A 21924-nucleotide genomic window follows, 5' to 3' on the forward strand; every position below is an offset into this window, starting at 1 on the left:
CTGGCAAAGGTCGCTCAGGGGCATCAGTCTGGGTTGCAGGCAGAGCTTCTGAAAAAACTGAAATCTACAGCAGATCACAATAAGCACGAAATAGGATTCTGGTGCCCGATGGGTGCCCGTTTTTCCGCGAACGGAATAATGAGCTCGGCCAATCGTCTGAATGACGATGCCGGATTCCCAGTTGTGAAGTTTGCTATGAACACGGTAGGAAACTTCGTCGTCTGTGCGAAACTTCCTTGCGAAGTTAGCTTCTGAAGCGCGTTGGTGAGGGTGAAACAGAAGCAGCAAAGTGCGGTGACGACTACCATGTACAAATTCAGCCGGCGAAGGTCCTGAGAAATAATAACAAAGCATTTTCCCTCGAGTGCGAAGTACGAAACTTGGAAATACGAGCCTTGAAAGTGCGAGCGAAACGTTCGGCTTCACCTTTCATTTAGGAGATAATCAAGCCGTTCGGATGTGGTGAATCCCATGTTATTGGAAAAATTGTTGAAACTCCAATGAGGAAAACAGCGGACAGTTGTCCGAAACGATTGTTTGTGGTAAACCTTCTAGGCAAGCGACAAATGTGAGTGCTTTGATAGTGCTAGCGGTGATCTTCGAATCCATTGGAATGACAAACGTATATTTACTGTATGGATCGACGATAATTAGCCACCATTTGATCCAGAAAGGACCCGAAGAATCAATACGCTAGAGTTGCCAAGGTCAAGGTCAATTAAAAAATTCTTCGCGTGGCGCTGCATGGTTGACGGAGCGTGCATGGCAGTGTGTAGTCGTTGTTCAATCTGCTTATCGTAACCGTCCACGTAGCTACAATGCAGGGGCACTAGCTGTTTAGTTTTACGATTCTCCAATGTCCTCTACGTAAAAGCCTCAAAACATGTTTCTCAAAACATGCGGGAAGCATGCTTCGCGTTTGTTTATGAGGATTACGCAACAATATCACAGCATTCTGCAGAGAAAATCTTGCGCGTTGCGCATGGGATTTGCCCACTAATTCATCTGAAACTGATTCCGGATTACGAGGCCAACCCATCCGAGTGTAGTACCTGAGGAATCGTCTTGACTAATCCTGTTCAGTAGCATGTGCGAACTGTCGATAATCACTGAGAAAAGGATACAGTGCTTGCGAATTAGATTGATCAATATGAAGACAAGACGCTTCTGACGCATGTAATTCCGGATCGTTACCCAGAGGTAAACGAGATAGAGTGTCTGCGTTGGCATGCTGTGCTGTAGGCCGATAAAGAATATCAGACTGGTAGTTCGAAAGAAGTAATGACCAACGTTGCATCTTCTATGCTGTACGATCAGGGACATCTTTCGTCAGATGACAAAGAGCAGTCAACGACTAATGATCATCACGAGAAAAAATTTTCTGCCATGCAGATATTGATGAAATTTCGTGACGGCACACATGATGGGTAAGGTTTGCTTTTACAGCGGACTGCAGTTGACTTGGGCCTTGTTCAAAGTCTTTGATGCAAATGTTCCAGGGGATTAGGATGAGCAGTTTGCTAGTGGTTTTGACCGCATATGCACGTGACAAAATATATTTCACATATATTTAACATATTTCACACTTATTTGTGCACGTATACGTCCAGATCTCTTGCGAATTTCGCGCTGCACTTTCATTTTCACGCAGCTCAATGTTTATGGCGACGTATCTCCTGATATATGTGCTGTACAACGATATAATTTTAGTGGTTCATCCACTGCTGTATGTGGCTCTTGTCGAGGAAGTGTGTTACGAACAGAATTAGTAGTAAAAAATGGTTCAAATGGCTCTGAGAACTATGGGACTTAACAGCTGAGGTCATCAGTCCCCTAGAACTTAGAAATACTTAAACCTAACTAACCTAAGGACATCACACCCATCCATGCCCGAGGCAGGATTTGAACCTGCCTTCATTGGACCACTCTAGTCAGTTATACAAAGATTTATACAAGTTGTTGTTATTCAACAATACAGTACAATTCAATAATACTTCAATAACACAATTCAATAGTACAGTGGCTATACAAGGACTGTTATAATTTATTATTATACACTCCTGGAAATTGAAATAAGAACACCGTGAATTCATTGTCCCAGGAAGGGGAAACTTTATTGACACATTCCTGGGGTCAGATACATCACATGATCACACTGACAGAACCACAGGCACATAGACACAGGTAACAGAGCATGCACAATGTCGGCACTAGTACAGTGTATATCCACCTTTCGCAGCAATGCAGGCTGCTATTCTCCCATGGAGACGATCGTAGAGATGCTGGATGTAGTCCTGTGGAACGGCTTGCCATGCCATTTCCACCTGGCGCCTCAGTTGGACCAGCGTTCGTGCTGGACGTGCAGACCGCGTGAGACGACGCTTCATCCAGTCCCAAACATGCTCAATGGGGGACAGATCCGGAGATCTTGCTGGCCAGGGTAGTTGACTTACACCTTCTAGAGCACGTTGGGTGGCACGGGATACATGCGGACGTGCATTGTCATGTTGGAACAGCAAGTTCCCTTGCCGGTCTAGGAATGGTAGAACGATGGGTTCGATGACGGTTTGGATGTACCGTGCACTATTCAGTGTCCCCTCGACGATCACCAGTGGTGTACGGCCAGTGTAGGAGATCGCTCCCCACACCATGATGCCGGGTGTTGGCCCTGTGTGCCTCGGTCGTATGCAGTCCTGATTGTGGCGCTCACCTGCACGGCGCCAAACACGCATACGACCATCATTGGCACCAAGGCAGAAGCGACTCTCATCGCTGAAGACGACACGTCTCCATTCGTCCCTCCATTCACGCCTGTCGCGACACCACTGGAGGCGGGCTGCACGATGTTGGGGCGTGAGCGGAAGACGGCCTAACGGTGTGCGGGACCGTAGCCCAGCTTCATGGAGACGGTTGCGAATGGTCCTCGCCGATACCCCAGGAGCAACAGTGTCCCTAATTTGCTGGGAAGTGGCGGTGCGGTCCCCTACGGCACTGCGTAGGATCTTACGGTCTTGGCGTGCATCCGTGCGTCGCTGCGGTCCGGTCCCAGGTCGACGGGCACGTGCACCTTCCGCCGACCACTGGCGACAACATCGATGTACTGTGGAGACCTCACGCCCCACGTGTTGAGCAATTCGGCGGTACGTCCACCCGGCCTCCCGCATGCCCACTATACACCCTCGCTCAAAGTCCGTCAACTGCACATACGGTTCACGTCCACGCTGTCGCGGCATGCTACCAGTGTTAAAGACTGCAATGGAGCTCCGTATGCCACGGCAAACTGGCTGACACTGACGGCGGCGGTGCACAAATGCTGCGCAGCTAGCACCATTCGACGGCCAACACCGCGGTTCCTGGTGTGTCCGCTGTGCCGTGCGTGTGATCATTGCTTGTACAGCCCTCTCGCAGTGTCCGGAGCAAGTATGGTGGGTCTGACACACCGGTGTCAATGTGTTCTTTTTTCCATTTCCAGGAGTGTATGAAGGATATATTGCTCTTCTGACTGCCCAATACTTCTTCATTATTTCAGATAGTTTCTTTCTTTCTTCGTCTGAGATCACTCTTCCTGTAGCCCTTTTGTTGCTCTTCGATTCTTGTCTGGATTGTATGTCTTGCAGTATTGTGGTGCTCTCTGTTCTGTTTTATAGATCATCTACCGTAATCTGGAGTTCTCTTATATCTTCCTTAATTTATGTGATCCATTTAATTTTGCGCTTACTGTTCCACAATTTTTCTATTAGCCCCTTACCAATTCTGTTTTCTGGTGTTCTCTTCAGATGTCCAAAGGACGAGATATGTTTCTTCCTTATCGTGCTCGTTTTATTTGAAATTTATTCTCTCATGCCCATTTGCTTGATACTGTTTATTTAAGCATGCCCTAATTGTTCTTCTTTTTATCTTTAGTATTTTGTCAATTTCTGCTGTATTAGTTGTTTTGAAGATGGTTTAAGGGCTGCGTTAAGTTATTTCTGGTTGCGTTTTATAACGATTTATTTTGCGTGTATGTAGCTTTTTTGCTGTATGTGATTATTGGTAATGTAATTTGCTAAATATTTAAATGTATCAACAATTTTGAGCTCTTGTTCTCCTATTGTAATTCTGTTTGCAAGTGGTGGGTCAGTTAGCACAATCTCTGTTTTTTCAAATGATATTATGAGGCCACTTTTCTGTGCTGCTTCTTGTAGTGGTTTAATTTGTTGCCTGGTTTCTTGAACATTGTTGGCTGGGAGAGCAAGATCATCAGCAAATCCCAAGCAGTTTTAACTTATATCGTTTTCAGCATTTCCAATTCTTGTGTTCTTTGGATTATTCTTGTACAATTCTCTTTTTATGTATTCCAGTGCACTGTTGCACAGTGGTGGTGACAGCCTGCTTTTATAGGTAATGTGTCAAACATTCCTCATATAAACTTCACTTTCGATGTGATGTTGGTTGGAGTCCTATTAATGTACTTGGTTTTAGGTGGAGCCCCAGATTTCTTAAAATTTTTAATACTAAAGGTCTATCGAGACAATCATATACCTCCTTAAAATCTACAAATGATATTGCCAGGGTTTTTTTCTGTTTTCTTTAGCATGCCAAAATCAGTTTTAGAGTAAAGATCTGCTCTGCACAGCTTCTACATCGTCTGAAACCTCCATGATACTCACCTAACACCTGTTCTAGTTGTTCCTTGATTCTTCGGTGTAGTATCTTGGATAAAATCTTGTATGTGACGTCTAGGAGATAGATTCCTCTGCAGTTGCCCAGTTTGCTGTTATCCCCCTTCTTGTGTAGTGGGTGGATGATGGCCGTGGTCCAATGTTCAGGGAATTCTTCTGTTACCCATATTTTTCTTAGAGCCTTGCGCAAGGTCTTGACTGTGCCACTTGAGAATTTCCACATTTCAGCAAAAATCTGATCTCTTCCACATGCCTTATAATTTTCTTGTCCTTTGTGGACTCTTTCTACTTCTTCGAAAGTTGAGGGTTCTAATTTGTTAGGTTCGGTTTTAATTGGAATATTTACGTCAATTTGTAAGAGTTCTTCTTCACAATTCAAAAATTTATTACATGTTTTTGCCATGATATCAGCATTTTCTTTGTTCCTCTGTGCCATTCTTCTATCTTCATCTTTCAGTACTAGTGTAGGAGGCTCATACTGTTGTAGTTGTTCCCCAAAAATTTTCTAGTAATTCCTGGAATTGGTTTTGTGCTAATTATCTTCTACAGAGTTTATTATGTCTTTGTGGAATCCTCTCTTAATTCTCCTAATGTTTTGCGTGAATTTTTTCCTTTCATTTTTGAGCTTGATGGCATTTTCCTCTGTTTTGTGTGTTTGAAACTTTAAGAATGCTTGGCGTTTTTCCTCAAGGAATTTGACACGTTCTGTAGTCCACCATGCACGTTTTCTTCGTAGATTCAAGGGAGATAGGTTCTCGGCTTGTGTCTTGAAACTTGGACTAGTTCTTCTAGATCGCCTGTTAATTTAATGGTTTGTGTTATTTGTTGGTATTTATCATTTTTAATTAGGTTATGTGGGTCGTACTTCCTTCTTGCTTTATTAAGTTTTTCCATTTTTTTCGTTAATGGAGTGATTTCATTTTAATTTTAATTTAACATTTCAATAGTTTAACATTGTAGATTTCCTTACGAAAATTTTTGTCTATACAGATGTGGTCTAGCTGCCACTCCTCCTTCCTCCAGTCTGGTATTTCCACGTCTTTAGTTTATTTGGCTTCCTGTGGAAGTATGTTTATTTAGATATAAGGTTGTGTTCTCTGCAGAGTTCTACAAGTCTTTCACCATTCTTGTTTGTAAAGTTATATGAACTCCATTTTCCTGTTATGTCTTCATATTTCCTTTCTGTTCCCAGCTGGGCGTTGAAGTCTCCCAATAAAATTTTTACAATTCTTTTACTTATTCTGTTCACAGTTTATTCGAGAAAGTCCCAAAATTTATTTACCTCTTCCTTTATTTTTGTTAGAAAACTTTTTTTCATTTGTAGGAACATGACCATTTATAGTGGTGTAGGTTTTATTCATTGTTTCAACAGTCAGAGTTTCAACTACTGGCGAGGGGAGTGGCCGCGCGGTTAGAGGCGTCATGTCACGGCTTGCGCGGCCACTCCCGCCGTAGGTTCGACTCCTCCCTTAGGCATGTGTGTGTGTGTTGTTCTTACAATAAGTTAGTTTAAGTAGTGTGTAAGTCTAGAGACCGATGACCTCAACAGTTTGGTTCCTTAGGAATTCACACACATTTGAACTTTTTTTTCAATTCTTGATGACATTGCTTGAAAAACAGTTACTGAATTTATTATTTTTATATTCACTATAAATTCAGTTCCAAATCGGGGACATTTCTTCATAACCCTCTGTCCTGATTTCCCATTATAAAGTCTATACTAATGAGCCAAAACATTATAGCCACCTGCTTAATTTTTTTTTATTCTTTGGGACGAAATACATTACTGGTTCTGCATATCAGGCATCATACAGTTTGTCGGTAGGTTTGTCGAGGTATGTGGCATTAGATGTCTACGCACATGTCATGTAATTCGTGTAAATAACGGGCCACTGATCTGCGTACGCGATGATGGCGTACCATAGCTACCCAGATGGGTTCCAAAGGATATAATCCAGGTGAATTTGGTCGCCGAGACAGCAACGTGAGTTCATGATAATGCTCCTCAAACCGCTGCAGCACGGTTCCAGCTCCGAGACACGGATAATTATAGTCCTAAAACATGACAGCGCCGTCGGGGAAGACATCAGGCATGAAGAGATGCATTCAGCGTGTCTTCGAATATACCACAGATCCCAGGCAGGCACAAAAGGATGTTCCCCGTAGCTCCCATCAGCTCTCGTCAGTGGCACGCTTCATGTTTCGAGCCGCCGTTCACATCAGTGACGGAGATTGAAGAGACGAGCATCAAACCAATGTAGCAAAAATGTGATTCATCCGAAGAGCCGACACGTTTCCATTGATCGACGGTAAAATCCCGATGGTCTCATGCCCACTACAATCGCAATTGACGATGTTATTGGGTCAAAAAGTGAACGCGCCGGAGTGGTCTGCTGCGGAGCTCCATGTGCTATGAACGATACGCTCCGAAATACTTGTGCGTACGCCAGCATTGTGCTTTTTCGGCATAGATGACACAAATCACCATCTGTCCTATTTTAACGAGCAGACAAGCTTCCGAACCCCACGTTCTGTGAAGAGTCGTGCAAGTCACACCATTCTGCGCCTAGTGGCAGTTTCACCGTCTTTCTACCTCTTTCCGCAGATGCTCGCAACAGGAGCACGTGAACATTCGATCAGCTTCGCCGTTTTTCAGGTATTTGTTCACAGGCTCTGCGAAATAATAATCTGCCCTTCGTGAGAGTCGCTTATCTCAATGTATTTCCCCATTTGCAGCCCATACCTCCGCTAGGGAGATCCCCCGTACGCGTCTGCTCCTCTTACATACTTCTGTTGCCGTGTCACGTGCCCGCAACGCCACCAGGCGGCAGTGGCCATCATGATTTGGCTTATCAGTGTATATTTCTGTGATTCAAACGGGTCCTCCATCGTGTTTCTCGTTTCTTGGAGCCCGGATATTAGAATGTTTTGTTAATTTTATTTACCTACGAAATTTTTAAGTTTTCCAGTCTTAAATAGTGAGTTAATGTTGTGTGTTTCTGTATAATTTCGTGGCGAACCTTCTTCTTGTGTGTTAGTGTGCATTTTCGTGGCTGTAAACGCACCGCTTCATTGCAGTCCTCTAGTTGGCTAGCCACCAAATACGATGTAACCTTTACCTGCCTTATTGGGCAGGACAGTGGTATTTTTTTCCTAAAAGACGTTTCCATATTTAACTTTCAAAGGTAATTAACCTTAGCTGGAGCAAGCTCAGATTTACAACTACGTTTGTTAACCGTAGAAGGTGTGTCTGATTCGCAAGAGCCATTTTATTTGACTCGAGTCCACCGGTAAGCCGGTTAGGATCTCCTGTCCGTCACCTGTGGCGCGCCACGTAGGAATATCACCTCTCCTGTTTCGGCAGCGGAGTAGGTTCGTAGTAGTGAATTAAAACGTCATGCACGATGCGGCAGTTTTCCAGGCACCTCAGACGGGGATTTGGCGGTCGTCCTCCCGAATACGAGCCCATTACGTCAACAACTGCACCACCCCGATTGGTCCGTACAGTGATGGTCACATAAGTGTAAGAACCGCAACAATGTAAGATGCGCAGACGATGAACATCATGTATGAAGCAAAATGCTTCAGGTTTTCGTGTCCACTTCTCGATGTGTTGCCAGTTGGCTTTTTCCTGGGGATCTTCAGCTGACGTCTGTTTAACGGTTTTTCTGGCGTTTTGCCAAACGTTCACGCGTTGCTGGTCCGCCACCGGCAGTGTTGCGCGAGTCTTTGACACTGCCAGCCACTCGTGCTGCCGAAGCGACAGAAAAGTCGTTAAACAAATTACGGCCAGGGATCCCGAGGTAAAGGCCAGCGGGCGACAAGTCACCAAGTGTGAGGCTTCGGCGTGTCGTCAGATACAACACGTAACCTCGTCTGCTATGTGCTAAGGGCGATTTGAATAGCAACAGCCACGTAAGGGAGGTTTTAGAGCACGAGGTTGGTCCCATGCTCCAGGCAGCTGCACTGCCGTATTTCTGCGGACAGTCCCTTTCCACAGATGGCAAGGAATGTGCAAGGCTTTTTCGAAGTGTACTACAGCTTCCGTGGCTTGCACGTTCGCCCCACATGTCATCTAGGAATAACATCTGGGATGTGATTGATCGAAAACTTGTTGGTCACGATCGTTCTGCAATTATATTGACCTCCATTTATATACTCCATATACTCCGCAATCCACAGTGCATGGCGAAGGATGATTCATAAAAATACTGCAATTTTCTGTCCTATTTCATTCACGTACTGAGCGAGAGAAAATGACAGTCTAGATGCCTCTGCACGAATCCTAACCTCTTTCATCTTTTTATAATGATCCCTGTGCAAGATATACTCGTCCGCTGGTGGCAACAAAATGGTTGCACAATTTTCTTCGTACAGGCTCTCTAACTCTACCCAACAGTGTTTCGTGAATGTTACGCCGCCTCTCCTGCAAGGGTTCCCATGTAAGTTCGCAGAGAAATTCTGTACACTTCGGTATAGGCTATACCGAGTTGTTACCATCCTGTCAACGCGTCTCTGAATTTGTTCAATGCCTGTTATCGTGTCTACTTGATAAGGACCACAAATAGCGGAACAGTACTGTAGACTTGGTTACAGAAACGTTACAGTTGCAATGCACTTTCCCAGAACCCTTCCAAAATTCTAAGTTTTCCATTCCTCTACCATAATATTGTTTTTACGTCACTGTCCCGTTTTATATAGCTTCTTTTTATTACCCGAAATGCTTACATTATGTGAAGTGCTCAAGTTATTCGCAACTAATGTTGCAATCGGATTATATATGGTTCTTTCTCATTGTTGCAGGAACACTAAGCCACATTTAAAGAGAGCTGCCACTCATTGTACCCAGCCTAAATTTTGCGCATGTCTTTGTCTAACGACAATACTCGTCTATAGACAGCTGCATCGTTAGCGAGCAGCCAACAGTGCTGCTGAACCTATCTGAAAAGTGTTTGTGTACATTAGGAATAGCAGATGTTCTGTTTCACTTCCTTGGGCAGATTCCATAGTAATTTCGTCCCTGTTGAACATTTGACTGTCCAGTATAGTGTAATGCGTTCTCTTATTCCAATATTCATCGATATAGTCACATATTTACAAGGCTACTCCGTATCACTGCGTAGTCGACAAAGTGACACTGTGGAACTCCTTCTGAAATCTAGGAAGACGGTGTCTACGTATTGGCCTGTATCTGTTTTTTGCAATATGTTGAGTATGGCCTTAATCTTCCCTACCACCGAATTGTGCGACAACATTTTCTTTTATATCCAAAACCTCTCATAGTTTCGTACGAAGTGAATGATTGCCGGCCGAAGTGGCCGAGCGGTTCTAGGCGCCACAGTCTGGAACCGCGCGACCGCTACGGTCGCAGGTTCGAATCCTGCCTCGGGCATGGATGTGTGTGGTGTCCTTAGGTTATTTAAGTTTAAGTAGTTCTAAGTTCTAGGGGACTGATGACCTCAGAAGTTAAGTCCCATTGTGCTCAGAGCCATTTGAACCATTGTTTTGTTGAGTATGAATAGAGCAAGCTGTTGATGTTTTGCAGACTTACATGCAAATCTTGTGGAGCGAGATTTTATAGAAAAAATTGTCACATTATTTGAGCCCATGGTGTCTTGGCACTATACTGAATTCTTAGAGACTCAGGTCATGTATAGTTGTGCAGTTCTGTAGCCTCAGTCATTTGTATTTTGTAATGTATCTGCTATTTGGTAGGAATTTCATTTGAGTCGTGTGTATGCTTCTTGGTGCTTTTATATACTATTGCAGACAGAAATTTGTTTCTTACCTAAAGGAAGTGTCCTCTCTTCGTCAAGTAAACCAACACTGACCAAATGGCTCTGAGCACTATGGGACTTAACATCTTAGGTCATCAGTCCCCTAGAACTTAGAACTACTTAAACCTAACTAACCTAAGGACAGCACACAACACCCAGCCATCACGAGGCAGAGAAAATCCCTGACCCCGCCGGGAATCGAACCCGGGAACCCGGGCGTGGGAAGCGAGAACGCTACCGCACGACCACGAGATGCGGGCAAACCAACACTGACACTAATACTAATTCTAATAGCTTCTGTATCGGGGACGTAGATAATGTTCCACAATCGGCGTCATAAAGAATTACCCGTCATTTTCTGGCACTGTTTTACTGTCAATAGTTAATTTTGTTAATTGTTGTTAGTGTAATTTTTAGTTTCGGAGCATAACTTTCTTAGTCTGGGTATTTATGTTGATTCCAGTTTCCATAGGAGTACTGTCGGTGATTTACGAGATTTTACAATTATTTCAAAGAACGTGGTCTCTTCGATGCAATACAATGTTCTGCATGCATCTGTCATTACTGAATTCTGGAATTTGAGAAATTATTTCCTAGCTTACGTACAGTATTAATCCCATGCCACCAGGCAACTTCCTTGCGATCTTCTTGTGTGATTCCCAATTTCTCTGGCTCCAATTGCCATATCAGACTGCAGTTTTCACACATAAAATGACTATTCGTAAGCCGAGTCGTATAACTGCCAAGTCTTGTTACAGCGTTAGTATAACATTTCTTGCCCTTAGCGACAATGTAAAAGTATCGATACTTCTTGGTATCGAGTACTTTCGTAGCAATACCAGTACTTTTTTACTCGACACTGTGCAGTTGATACTTTTCGTCATATCAGTAGTTTATAACAAGTATCGCATCACGGCCCGCTCACTCAGCTCTAGACGTACAGAATATTAAACTGTTGCTTAACATTTTGAAGGCACTAGAACATGTCACCAAAGATCTATCAGGTGGGCAGTATGTACTATAAGCAAAACTATACTAATAATCGACTGCTAAAAAATGCAGCAAAATTGTTTAAGTTAGCATTATGACAGCACTCACAACAGTGTAGTAGAGGCTGTAAAAGATGAGCGAAACAAGGCAGTAGAACGCAGATATGGACAAATTGTAGATAATCGTTTGCTGCAACAACCTGTTTGCTTGACCCAAGAATCAAAAACGTATGTCTTAAAGATGTCCCAGAGCTTGTACTCGGGCAGAATCTACAATAAAGTGTTTGTCAGCAACAGCGAATCTTGAAACGTTACGTGACTTTAAGAATCATCATAAGAGACTAGGACACAGCAAACAAAAGAAAAAAGATGGAGCATTCGCTTCTTTCGAACCTATTGGGGTAAGCCTTTATCTGGCAACATGTGTTGATCACTGTGGCCTAATCCTTTAGACGAATGGGAGGAATGAAAGTGTTATTCTCTGAGCTGTTCAAGCTAAGCGAAAGCACCTGACAATTCCAACAACGTCAGTGCCCGCTTAGCGTTTATTTTCAGGGGCGGCAGTTCAGAGTCACCTAAAAGGTTATCATTGGAACGATCACATAAAAAATTATTTTTGAGTGATTGTATAGAAGAAAAACGTGACCTTTTTTTTTTCACTTTAAACCCTAATCTCCGTTCCTTCCTGCAGCTGGTTTTTGTTATTCTTGCTGTATTTTGTATTTCAAGCTCAAAATTTTAGAAAATAGTGATCTACAATGAAAAAACTGCTTGATTTAGCTCTTGTATTTTTCTACTTAGAACTTGTGAAAATGGGATACCTCTTTGTTAAAGATACTTGGATAGATTGGAGCCGATAGAGAATATCTAACTTTTTTAGTCAAAGGTAAGTTTCGATAACTGAAGATATCAATAATTGCCCTTCGTTGCTTGGCTTGTAAAGGCTAAGCACTTGTGTACCTGTGTCTAATTTACTTTTCATGATCCAGCCTTCACACATACTAAATTTACGGAACAGTATTGCTGTGACATACGTATTTGGCTGTAGTGTGTTTTACAACGCAGTGTTTTGTTTTTCCAGCGCTTGACACGCCGAACGTGACGGTAAAGAAGCAAGTGCTGGAGCTGCTGTCGGCGCTGTGCGTGTACAACGCGGAGGGCTACGCCAGGGCTCTGGACGCCCTCGAGCGATACCAGGTGAGCTCAGCCGCTCTCACCCACTCTCTCGCCTTCACACTCTGTTTGCTTACAAAGAAATCTTCTACTTGCCTTCCCCGAGCGGTTCCGTATCTGTTTTCACAGCACTCCCTTTCACGTAAATCTCACGTAATGACCGTATCAGAAGGCAGTGTGTGTTCACAGTTTACAAGTTTGCTACTGGAGCCGTCTAAAGGCTATAACGCTGACTGGCTCTATAGCTATAAGCTCCATGACAGGAGCACTAGTCTGTCTGAATTTATATTGCAGCAATTAGAAATACTTTTACGAAAACTGTGAGTACTTTCTCACTTCCTTGTTTGCAAAATTACGTCTGTGGCGTCCGACACATTTCATTGAAAATTTTTGAGATATTTCACTGCTCTATTATCGTTATTTATAGCGTTTCATCTATCACACGAACGCTGTTGGTGACTGTGTGAACGTTGATAAACCAAAACGATTTTAGTTAAGGAACGAAAAAAAATTGAAGTTTCGTTTCATATAAAGCAATGTACTGTAGAAAAATTCTTACTATCTGCAAATTAGAAACTGTATCGAAATATCAGGTTTACTGCAGATGATAAACAGCTATGCTAATAATATTAATTAGAACAGTGCTCTGCAAAATATTATTTATTTACAGAATGAGATTTTCACTCTGCAGTGGAGTGTGCGCTAATATGAAACTTCCTGGCAGATTCAAAACAGTTTTTGTTGTGTCTAGACAAGACAGCCTAGACACAATGAGAGGAAGCCGAGAGGCACGCGATAAGCCAAAGCAGGATGGCGTGAGGTCTGAAACAGGATACGTAATGAATGCTATAAAGAAAAGTACGTAGCTTCTGGAATACTTAACTTTAATCCATCCTTTTGGTACATCTGGAGATTGTGGCGATACAAGTGAGACTCTTTAGATACATGCAATGTTACTAATGGCGCCTTACTAGGTCGTAGCCATTGACTTAGCTGAAGGCTATTCTAACTATCTGCTCGGCAACGGAGCGAGGCTTCGTCAGTGTAGTCACTAGCAAAGTCGTCCGTACAACTGGGGCGAGTGCTAGTCCGTATCTCGAGACCTGCCTTGTGGTGGCGCTCGGTCTGCGATCACACAGTGGCGACACGCGGGTCCGACATGTACTAATGGACCGCGGCCGATTTAAAACTACCACCTAGCAAGTGTGGTGTCTGGCGGTGACACCACAGTTTTAATCTGCCAGGAAGTTTGATATCAGCGCACAGTCCGCTGCAGAGTGAAAATCTCATTCTGGAAACATCCCCCAGGCTGTGGCTAAGCCATGTCTCCGCAATATCCTTTCTTTCAGGAGTGCTAGTTTTGCAGGGTTCGCAGGAGAGCTTCTGTAAAGTTTGGAAGGTAGGAGGCGAGGTACTGGCAGAAGTAAAGCTGTGAGGACGGGGTGTGAGTCGTGCTTGGGTAGCTCAGTTGGTAGAGCACTTGCCCGAGAAAGGCAAAGGTCCCGAGTTCGAGTCTCGGTCTGGAACACAGTTTTAATCTGCCAGGAAGTTTCATTATTTATTTAATTTATTTGGTCAAGAACCGACTGTCGGCTTCCTAGGGCATCGTTAGGTGACAGCTAGTCATCGCAAACACCGATAAAATGACGTGCGGCTTATATAGATCTTACTTGCACAGAAGATACAAAAATGATGAAATATGGTTTTTCAAAAAAATATTATAATTTTATGTCACACAGAAATAGTTACATTTAACTAAAAATGAAGTTTTTATGTGGCTGTCGTTTCATTAAACAACAGATAAAATTAAAGTTTAATTTACAATTGTAATATAGTTTTGTTTAGCTGAAACTTGATTTAACAGATGGAAAATTGAGACTGAGTTTGATAATTTAAAACTAATCTGATATTCTGTGTAATACGTTTATTAATTTCCAGTATTTCCAGTTGCTGATCTTTCTGTTTTCCCTAATAGTATGTAAAACTTCACAGTCTACATCATCTGGATGGTTTTCTATTTAAAGATGTTCTGATAAGGTTGAATCTGTCTTTCCTAGTCACCAGCTTCTTTCATGTTTTCACTTAACTACAGAAAAAATTTTGATACTGTGTTGTTGTAATACGCAGTACTGTTATTTCAATACTTCAACGTTTTCAGTTTCTCTGAAATTTTGCCAACATAGGGGATGGTGCACTACTTTTTGTAACTACTCACTAGATCCTGTTGCTCAGCGTGCTGAAGTGGTGTAGTTTTACGAGTTTTCGTTCTACTTCAAATATTAGTAATGAGGGCAGAGCTATAGCAATTACTGGAGACGGTAAGTCTGATCGTCTGCAGTTCGGTTTGATATGCAGCATCAGATAATGTGACAAAGAGATAAATGAACAGTAGTAAGTGCTATTAAAGTTATATGGCCCAAAGTATTCTTTTTAATGTGCTGAATAAAGTAATTCACAATCCTAAAACTACACTGTGCGAAATAATCAAAGCGTCAATTTCTTAAAACTCCGTCATTCTCCCTCTCACCCCCCCTCCCCCCTCAATAGCGATGCACAAGAATGACACATTTGGCTCAAAGTTTTCTGCAGATTTCTTCAGTGACGGTGCAAAAAAGTGGCATCCTGTGACGTCACCGCCGGCCGGTGTGGCCGAGCGGTTCTAGGCGCTTCAGTCTGGAACCGCGCGACCGCTACGGTCGCAGGTTCGAATCCTGCCTCGGGCATGGATGTGTGTAATATCCTTAAGTTAGTTAGGTTTAAGTAGTTCTAAGTCCTAGGGGACTGATGACTTCAGATGTTAAGTCCCATAGTGCTCAGAGTCATTTGTGACGTCACCCTAGGACTTGGCGATGCTTCAAACAGCAAGGTGTCAATACATGCGAAAAGACGACCAGAGCTCAGAAGTTCATGTGAGGTGCAATGTGGGTTCCTCAGGTCACATGGGCACCAGATTTCGCCAAAATTCTGCCCAACGCCGCCGCTGATGTGTCAAGCGATGGGAAGGTCGTCACCCCTGCCTTAACCAAATTTCAGCCCTTCTCTTGACGCCTCTACAATGCAAGTCGGAACCGCACCTCCCAGTGTTGGTATCACACGATTTCCTTACAGATGCCTGAGGACAATTTTTCAGATACGCCACCACTCAGAATCGACATGAAAAGGCCAGTGGAGGTGGCATGAAGGGAGTCAATGAAAAAGCACCTTCCGTTGGGGCGTTCATTAAAACACATTTCGCGGTCGAAAACGACAGTCTGCAGTGACATACGCAACAGAAAGACATTCTTGACAACCCTTGAAACTAAAGACAACCCCCAGCCGATTCACCCCTTCTCTGAGGATGTCACAGAACTACAGTCCCAGTAAATATGATCTGACCACTTTGAAGTGGACTGAAACCATAATTTTTACTCTGGTATGAGGTGTGGGACCACTAGGGGCCATTAAAACCATTTGGCGAAATTTGAACGTGATCTGAAGTAGCAAAGGATGTTTATACTTCTTCAGCCATCCTGTTTCACACCTCCTGAGGTATGATTGTGTGGGCAGTTCAGCAACACGCTCGGTGCCACCTGTGCACTGTTGTTAAATGTTTTAAAAATGTACCCATACAGAGATAAACCTTGACTGATTACTAGGCGCCTGTGGAGAGGTAACCCCTTCGACAACCGCAGCTGCTAGAGTACCTGCTTGCAGGCATGCAGAATCTGAGGGGTGTCAAGGGGTTGCGTGCGCGCTGGCGCCTAGGAATTGGTCGAGGGTTGTCTCTGTAGAGGTACATTTTTAAAGCATTCGAGAAAGGTGCACAAGTGGGACTGAGGGTGTTACTGAACTGGGGGTCTTAGAGGGACTCTTTCACTTTTTATTCGAGCATGTGTCAAAGTCGCACTGCCCTGTGATCACGCCACAGGAGGAAGCGAAACAAGAGGGCTAAAATCATAGACATTTTGCTGCTTCAGACTACATTCAAATGGTTTTGAATGGTCCCTAGTGGTTCCCCCCTGTATATCAGAGCAAAAATTGCGGTAATGCTATATTCCAAAGTGGTCAGATCACGTTCTATTGGGTTGCTATCCACGATGTTCTAAGAGAAGGGTTGAATTGTCCAGCAGGTGTCACCCCTAGTGGTTCCCCCCTGTATATCAGAGCAAAAATTGCGGTAATGCTATATTCCAAAGTGGTCAGATCACGTTCTATTGGGTTGCTATCCACGATGTTCTAAGAGAAGGGTTGAATTGTCCAGCAGGTGTCACCCATGTCGAAGGTTATCAAACTGTCATTTTCGACCACGAAATGTGTGTCAATGAATGCCACAAAGGAAGGGATCGTTTCATTAACGTCATTCATGCCACTTACTAAGCACATTTGTATCGACTCCGAGGGGGCTGTGGGTATGAAATATTTCCCTCGGCCACCAACAAGAAAACCGCCTGATTTCAATTCTCGGTGTCACAGTTCTGACCTCCACCACAGAGGATCAAGAGAACGGGTGAGATGTGGTTAACGTGGTTTGTGACGATTTTCGTATCATGTGACACGTTACAGTGGAATTAGGTGTGAGGTGAAATTTGTTGCCAATGTGACATAATTAACCCACCATACACCTTACATGAACTACTGAGCTCTGACTTTTTTTTTACACGCGTCGACACCTTGGTGTTTGAACTACCGCCGTACCCTAGGGTGAGGTGACAGGGTGCTAAGCCTTCATATCATTTCAGAGGGAGGTTGTAGGACCCTTTCAGACATATTTAGAACTTCTGAGTCAAAACAGGAGACAATAATGGAGTTTCAAAAAAGTAATCCTTTAATTCTTTTGTACAGTGTATGTGTGTCCTCATGTAACATTTTACTTATTATTAGACAGAAGAATAAAGGGGACCCATTGACTATAGTGGAACATGAATGGATGAAGTAAAAAGAAAATTGTGTTTGTTCAAGGAAGAACCCCCTCGAAACATTTATTTGTTGGAACAAACACGAACACTAGAAGAGAGTGCCTTAGGCAAGCGATAATACGAAAAGAAAGGATTATTTTTTGTATAGTTGCTTTTCTTAACTTTCTATCTCCATAGTCCTGAAGCAAATATGCTTAAAAAAGAATAATAAAACTATTTTATGTAGAACTAGATATGTCATAGAAAGAAGATATATCACAATGTTCGGAGTGAATCTTCTCGAAAAATTAGGCACGAAATGTACTAAATTTTATGCATAAATCTATTGGTACAGTGCAGTTTCATCTCGACCTAACGGCACAAAAACTGCGGTTCGAACGCTCACTTCAGCCTCGTATTTATCACCTTTCCAGGCTTGCGAAGTGCTTAACTGCAAATACTAATAGTCGTGATATAGTTTTTTAACGTTATTCGATATTCTTGAAACTAATAATGTAATGTTTCCATTTTAAGAGCTGTTGCCCTATTATCTCTGTAGCTAAAAAAGTTAAGGGTGTTACGTACACGGTACAACACTCTTCGTTTCAGTTTCAATGCGATGATGAAATATCATGGCCGACGGTAAGTGTGATGTCTAGAACCAAGAAGCGAATCATGTTTGATTTATCTGCTTGAATTTTGCACGTCTACTCTGTTACCCTGAGCTCCTGTATTTCACGAAGAATAATATTTTTAACATAACGCGGAACTCCAGTGTTCAAACCTCGCTATAGTCACAATTATTTAACTACTAGCTGTGACTTCGACGTCGCTTGCCTGCGCTTTAGTACTTACGGTACTGTAATAGATACAAACTATGATAGCTCAAACTGCAATGCACACTGATGAGCCAGAACATTATGACTACCGACCTACTATCGATATGAACTCGTCTACGCGTCCAGGCGACAGCAGCGTCACCTGCTGGAGAATGACTGCTAGTTAGACACACGCACGGTGCGTCTAGTATCAGTGAACGTGCTGTCCATGTATAGAATGGAAAGCTTGGCCGAGGGCGGATTGCGATGGCCCGGAAGCTCAACACGAGCATTTGGAAACTGCACGACTTGCGGGTGTTTGAGGAGTGCTGTGGTGAGTGCCTTCAACAAGAGGCGAAACCAAGGTGAAACCACGTCGCACCGAGCGAGGTGGCGCAGTGGTTAGCACACTGGACCCGCATTCAGGAGGACGACGGTTCAATCCCTCGTCAGGCCATCCTTATTTAGGTTTTTCATGATTTACCTAAATTGCTTCAGGCAAATGCCGGGATGGTTGCTTTGAAATGGCACAGCCAACTTCCTTCTCCATCCTTCCCGAATTCGATGAGACCGATGATCTGGCAGTTTGGTCTCCTCCCCTCAAATCAACCCAACCCGTACTATGTCCAGACGTCGTAGGGTTGGGCAGCCACCCCTCATTACAGATGTCGGACGTCGTAGGCTGGGCAGACTGGTAAAACAGGACAGGCAGCGAACTGTGGCGGAACTAACATCAGACTTTAATGCTGAGAAGAATAGAAGTGTATCTGAACACACATTACACCAAACACTTCTAACGATGTGCTTCCGTAGCCGACGCCCCACGCATGTGCCGGTGTTAACATCTAGATATCGGCAACTACGACTGAAATGGGCACGTGATCATGTTGGCGCAGTGGCAGAGAGAATAAAAACCACCTGTCTATCAGAAGTGTGGGGGTGTGGGGGGAGGTGAAAAAGCAGTGTAGCCCACGACGCACGAAAATCTGTACTGTATTCATACAGTATTTGAGAATGACAGCACTTAGAGACTTGCAAAATGCATTATACATAATTTCAAACCTTTAAAATGCTTTCTCTCGCTGACACCCACACAAATCGACGAAGGGAAACAAGTTTATCGCTTGGTACATTTTCGCCGCATGAATCATGGAATTTTAATTTATTACTTCTTTACTACAAACTGCATACGCAACACATTTTGCAGACAGTATTCACGTAATATCCAGAATGTACCAGCAAAATTATATCATTGTATGACACATAGTTCAGGAGATATTTCGTCATAAACACTTTGTGCGTGAAAAACGATCGCATCATGCAACACGTTTAAGGGGAGTTGGAATGCCGGAAAATGGAAAAAATTCACATTTTCAGTTTTTAACCTTATAACTTAATTTGAAATTTTCTGCTTAAAATGGTGCAAAATTTGTTAAGAAATTCCAATTGGAAGTATTTTTATTTAATTTTTCAAAATTACATGTGCGCCCAGCAAAGTTACCCATCTTGTGATTTGTACACATTTAAATCTTCGCATTTCCGAAAACATTACATATAGAAGGCTGTGGATTTCACTCTTCAGTTGTAGAATCTTTGATCCTTCCATAGGTACCATTGTTTTTACGACTAGCTGTGTTTATTGTTCAGTTTTTGATCTGTGAGTGTTTGTTTTGAGCCTCGAGTTTAGTTTGTCGCTCATTTGGAGTTTGTTATCTGTCTTGTTTTGACTTTCAGTGGTGAGTGCGTAGTTTCTACGATGCCTAGGAGTGCATCATTATTTAAAAAGCGAAAGTTTCGCGGTAATAGATTTACAAATAACGTTTGTTCAAGTGATTCTGCTTCAGCACCTGTTGATGCTGGTGAAAGTTCTGACGTTTGTACAGCTGAGATGTGTGAAGGAGACACGCCCACCAGTGCATCAAAAAAGAAGTTATCAAACTGTGCAAGTGAAATTACAGATGAAGCTTCTAATGAACAATATGTTTTAGTCGACTTTCCTGTTTTTACTGAGTTTATGAAGAAATGTTTGTGTTGTAATCTTTGTGGAGGTTCTTTTGATATGAACATAACAAAATCTATAGGACTTTCCTGCAAAATTGCTATAGTTTGTGCCAGTTGTGAAAATGAGACCTGTTTTTGGAGCTCTAAAACATGCAGTAGCAATTTGTTTGAGAGTAATATCAGGCTAATGTATGCAATGAGAGCAATTGGTAAAGGACATACTGCTGCTCAAACATTTTGTGCCATAATGAATCTTCCACCTCCACCTGCTAAAATTGACAATTACACTGAAGTGATAGGAGATGCTGTTCAGTCTGTAGCAGATTTATCAATGAAAGCTGCTGCCAGTGAAGCAAAATATATAAATGAAGGAAACCCAGATATCCCTGTTGCTTTTGATGGAACCTGGCAGAAAAGGGGTCACACATCCAAAAATGCTGTTGCTACTGTTACTAGTGTGGACAGCGGTAAAGTTTTGGACTATGAAGTGCTCACTAAACATTGTTACCATTGTGCATCTGGTAAGATAGAAGCAGCTCACATATGTAGCAAGAATTATGAAGGTACGAGTGGAGGCATGGAGGCTGCCGCTGCTGTGAAAATGTTTAGCAGATCAGAAAAAGAACGGGGAGTATTTTACACAAAATTCCTTGGAGATGGGGACTCCAAGGCATACAAAAGTGTTACAGAATCCATGCCATATGTCAATAAGACAATAACTAAACTAGAATGTGTCGGTCATGTTCAGAAACGAATGGGCACTCGTCTAAGGAAACTGAAACAGAATCTGAAGGACAAAATTTTGTCAGATGGTAAAACCATTAGAGGTCGCCTGTCAGATAAAATTATAAATGAATTACAACAATACTATGGTATGGCAATAAGAAATAATGCAAATAATTTGCAGGAAATGAGACAAGCTGTATGGGCCACATATTTACATCGATCATCAACTGATGATAATCCTCAACATTTTGCTTGTCCAGATGGTCCTCAGTCATGGTGCAATTATAGAAAATCTCAAGCTACTGGGGATCCTTATCACCATAAAAATTATATTCCATTGGCTGTTATGGAAGTAATTAAACCAATATATAGAGACTTGGGGCATCCTGATCTTCTGCGAAAATGTCTTCATGGTTGTACCCAGAATCAAAACGAGTCGTTCAACAACCTCATTTGGACTCGTGTACCTAAGAATGTATTTGTTGGGATAAAAACATTGAAATGGGGAGTCAGTGATGCTGTTATTTCATTCAATGATGGTCATATGGGTAGGCTAAAGGTCATGGCAAGGCTCGGCATTGCTCCTGGTATCAACACCATCAGAGGTCTTCAGCTTCTGGACAGCGTGCGAGTAAGGAAGGCTCAGTATGCAGCTGAATTTAATACAAAAAAAGCAAGGGCAGCAAGGAGAAGAAAGCTTCTAGGTGAAGAAGAAGAACTAGAAGATGACCCTGATTACTCTGCTGGACACTTTTGATAATAGAATAAAAGGTATTTGTGAATTTTCATAATAAATTACTTTAATCGCATTTTCTGGCATTTGACATTTTTAGTGTTACATGTACCTTTATCTCATAAACCACTCAACCAACAACATTCAAATTTTCAGAAATGCTGCAAAACAG

The 21924-nt window shown here is 42.7% G+C and overlaps 1 protein-coding gene across 1 annotated transcript in view; it reads left to right on the forward strand.

Annotated features, from left to right (window-relative positions):
- LOC124554834 overlaps positions 1 to 21924 on the forward strand; it is a 1124719-nt gene that overhangs the window by 709463 nt on the left and 393332 nt on the right. Inside the window, exon 3 of the mRNA XM_047128497.1 lies at positions 12509 to 12624. Coding sequence (XP_046984453.1) covers positions 12509 to 12624 — 116 coding nt within the window. The remainder of the gene's footprint in view (positions 1 to 12508; positions 12625 to 21924) is intronic.

The sequence above is a fragment of the Schistocerca americana genome, chromosome X (genome assembly GCF_021461395.2).
Source record: "Schistocerca americana isolate TAMUIC-IGC-003095 chromosome X, iqSchAmer2.1, whole genome shotgun sequence".
Lineage (NCBI taxonomy): Eukaryota > Metazoa > Arthropoda > Insecta > Orthoptera > Acrididae > Schistocerca > Schistocerca americana.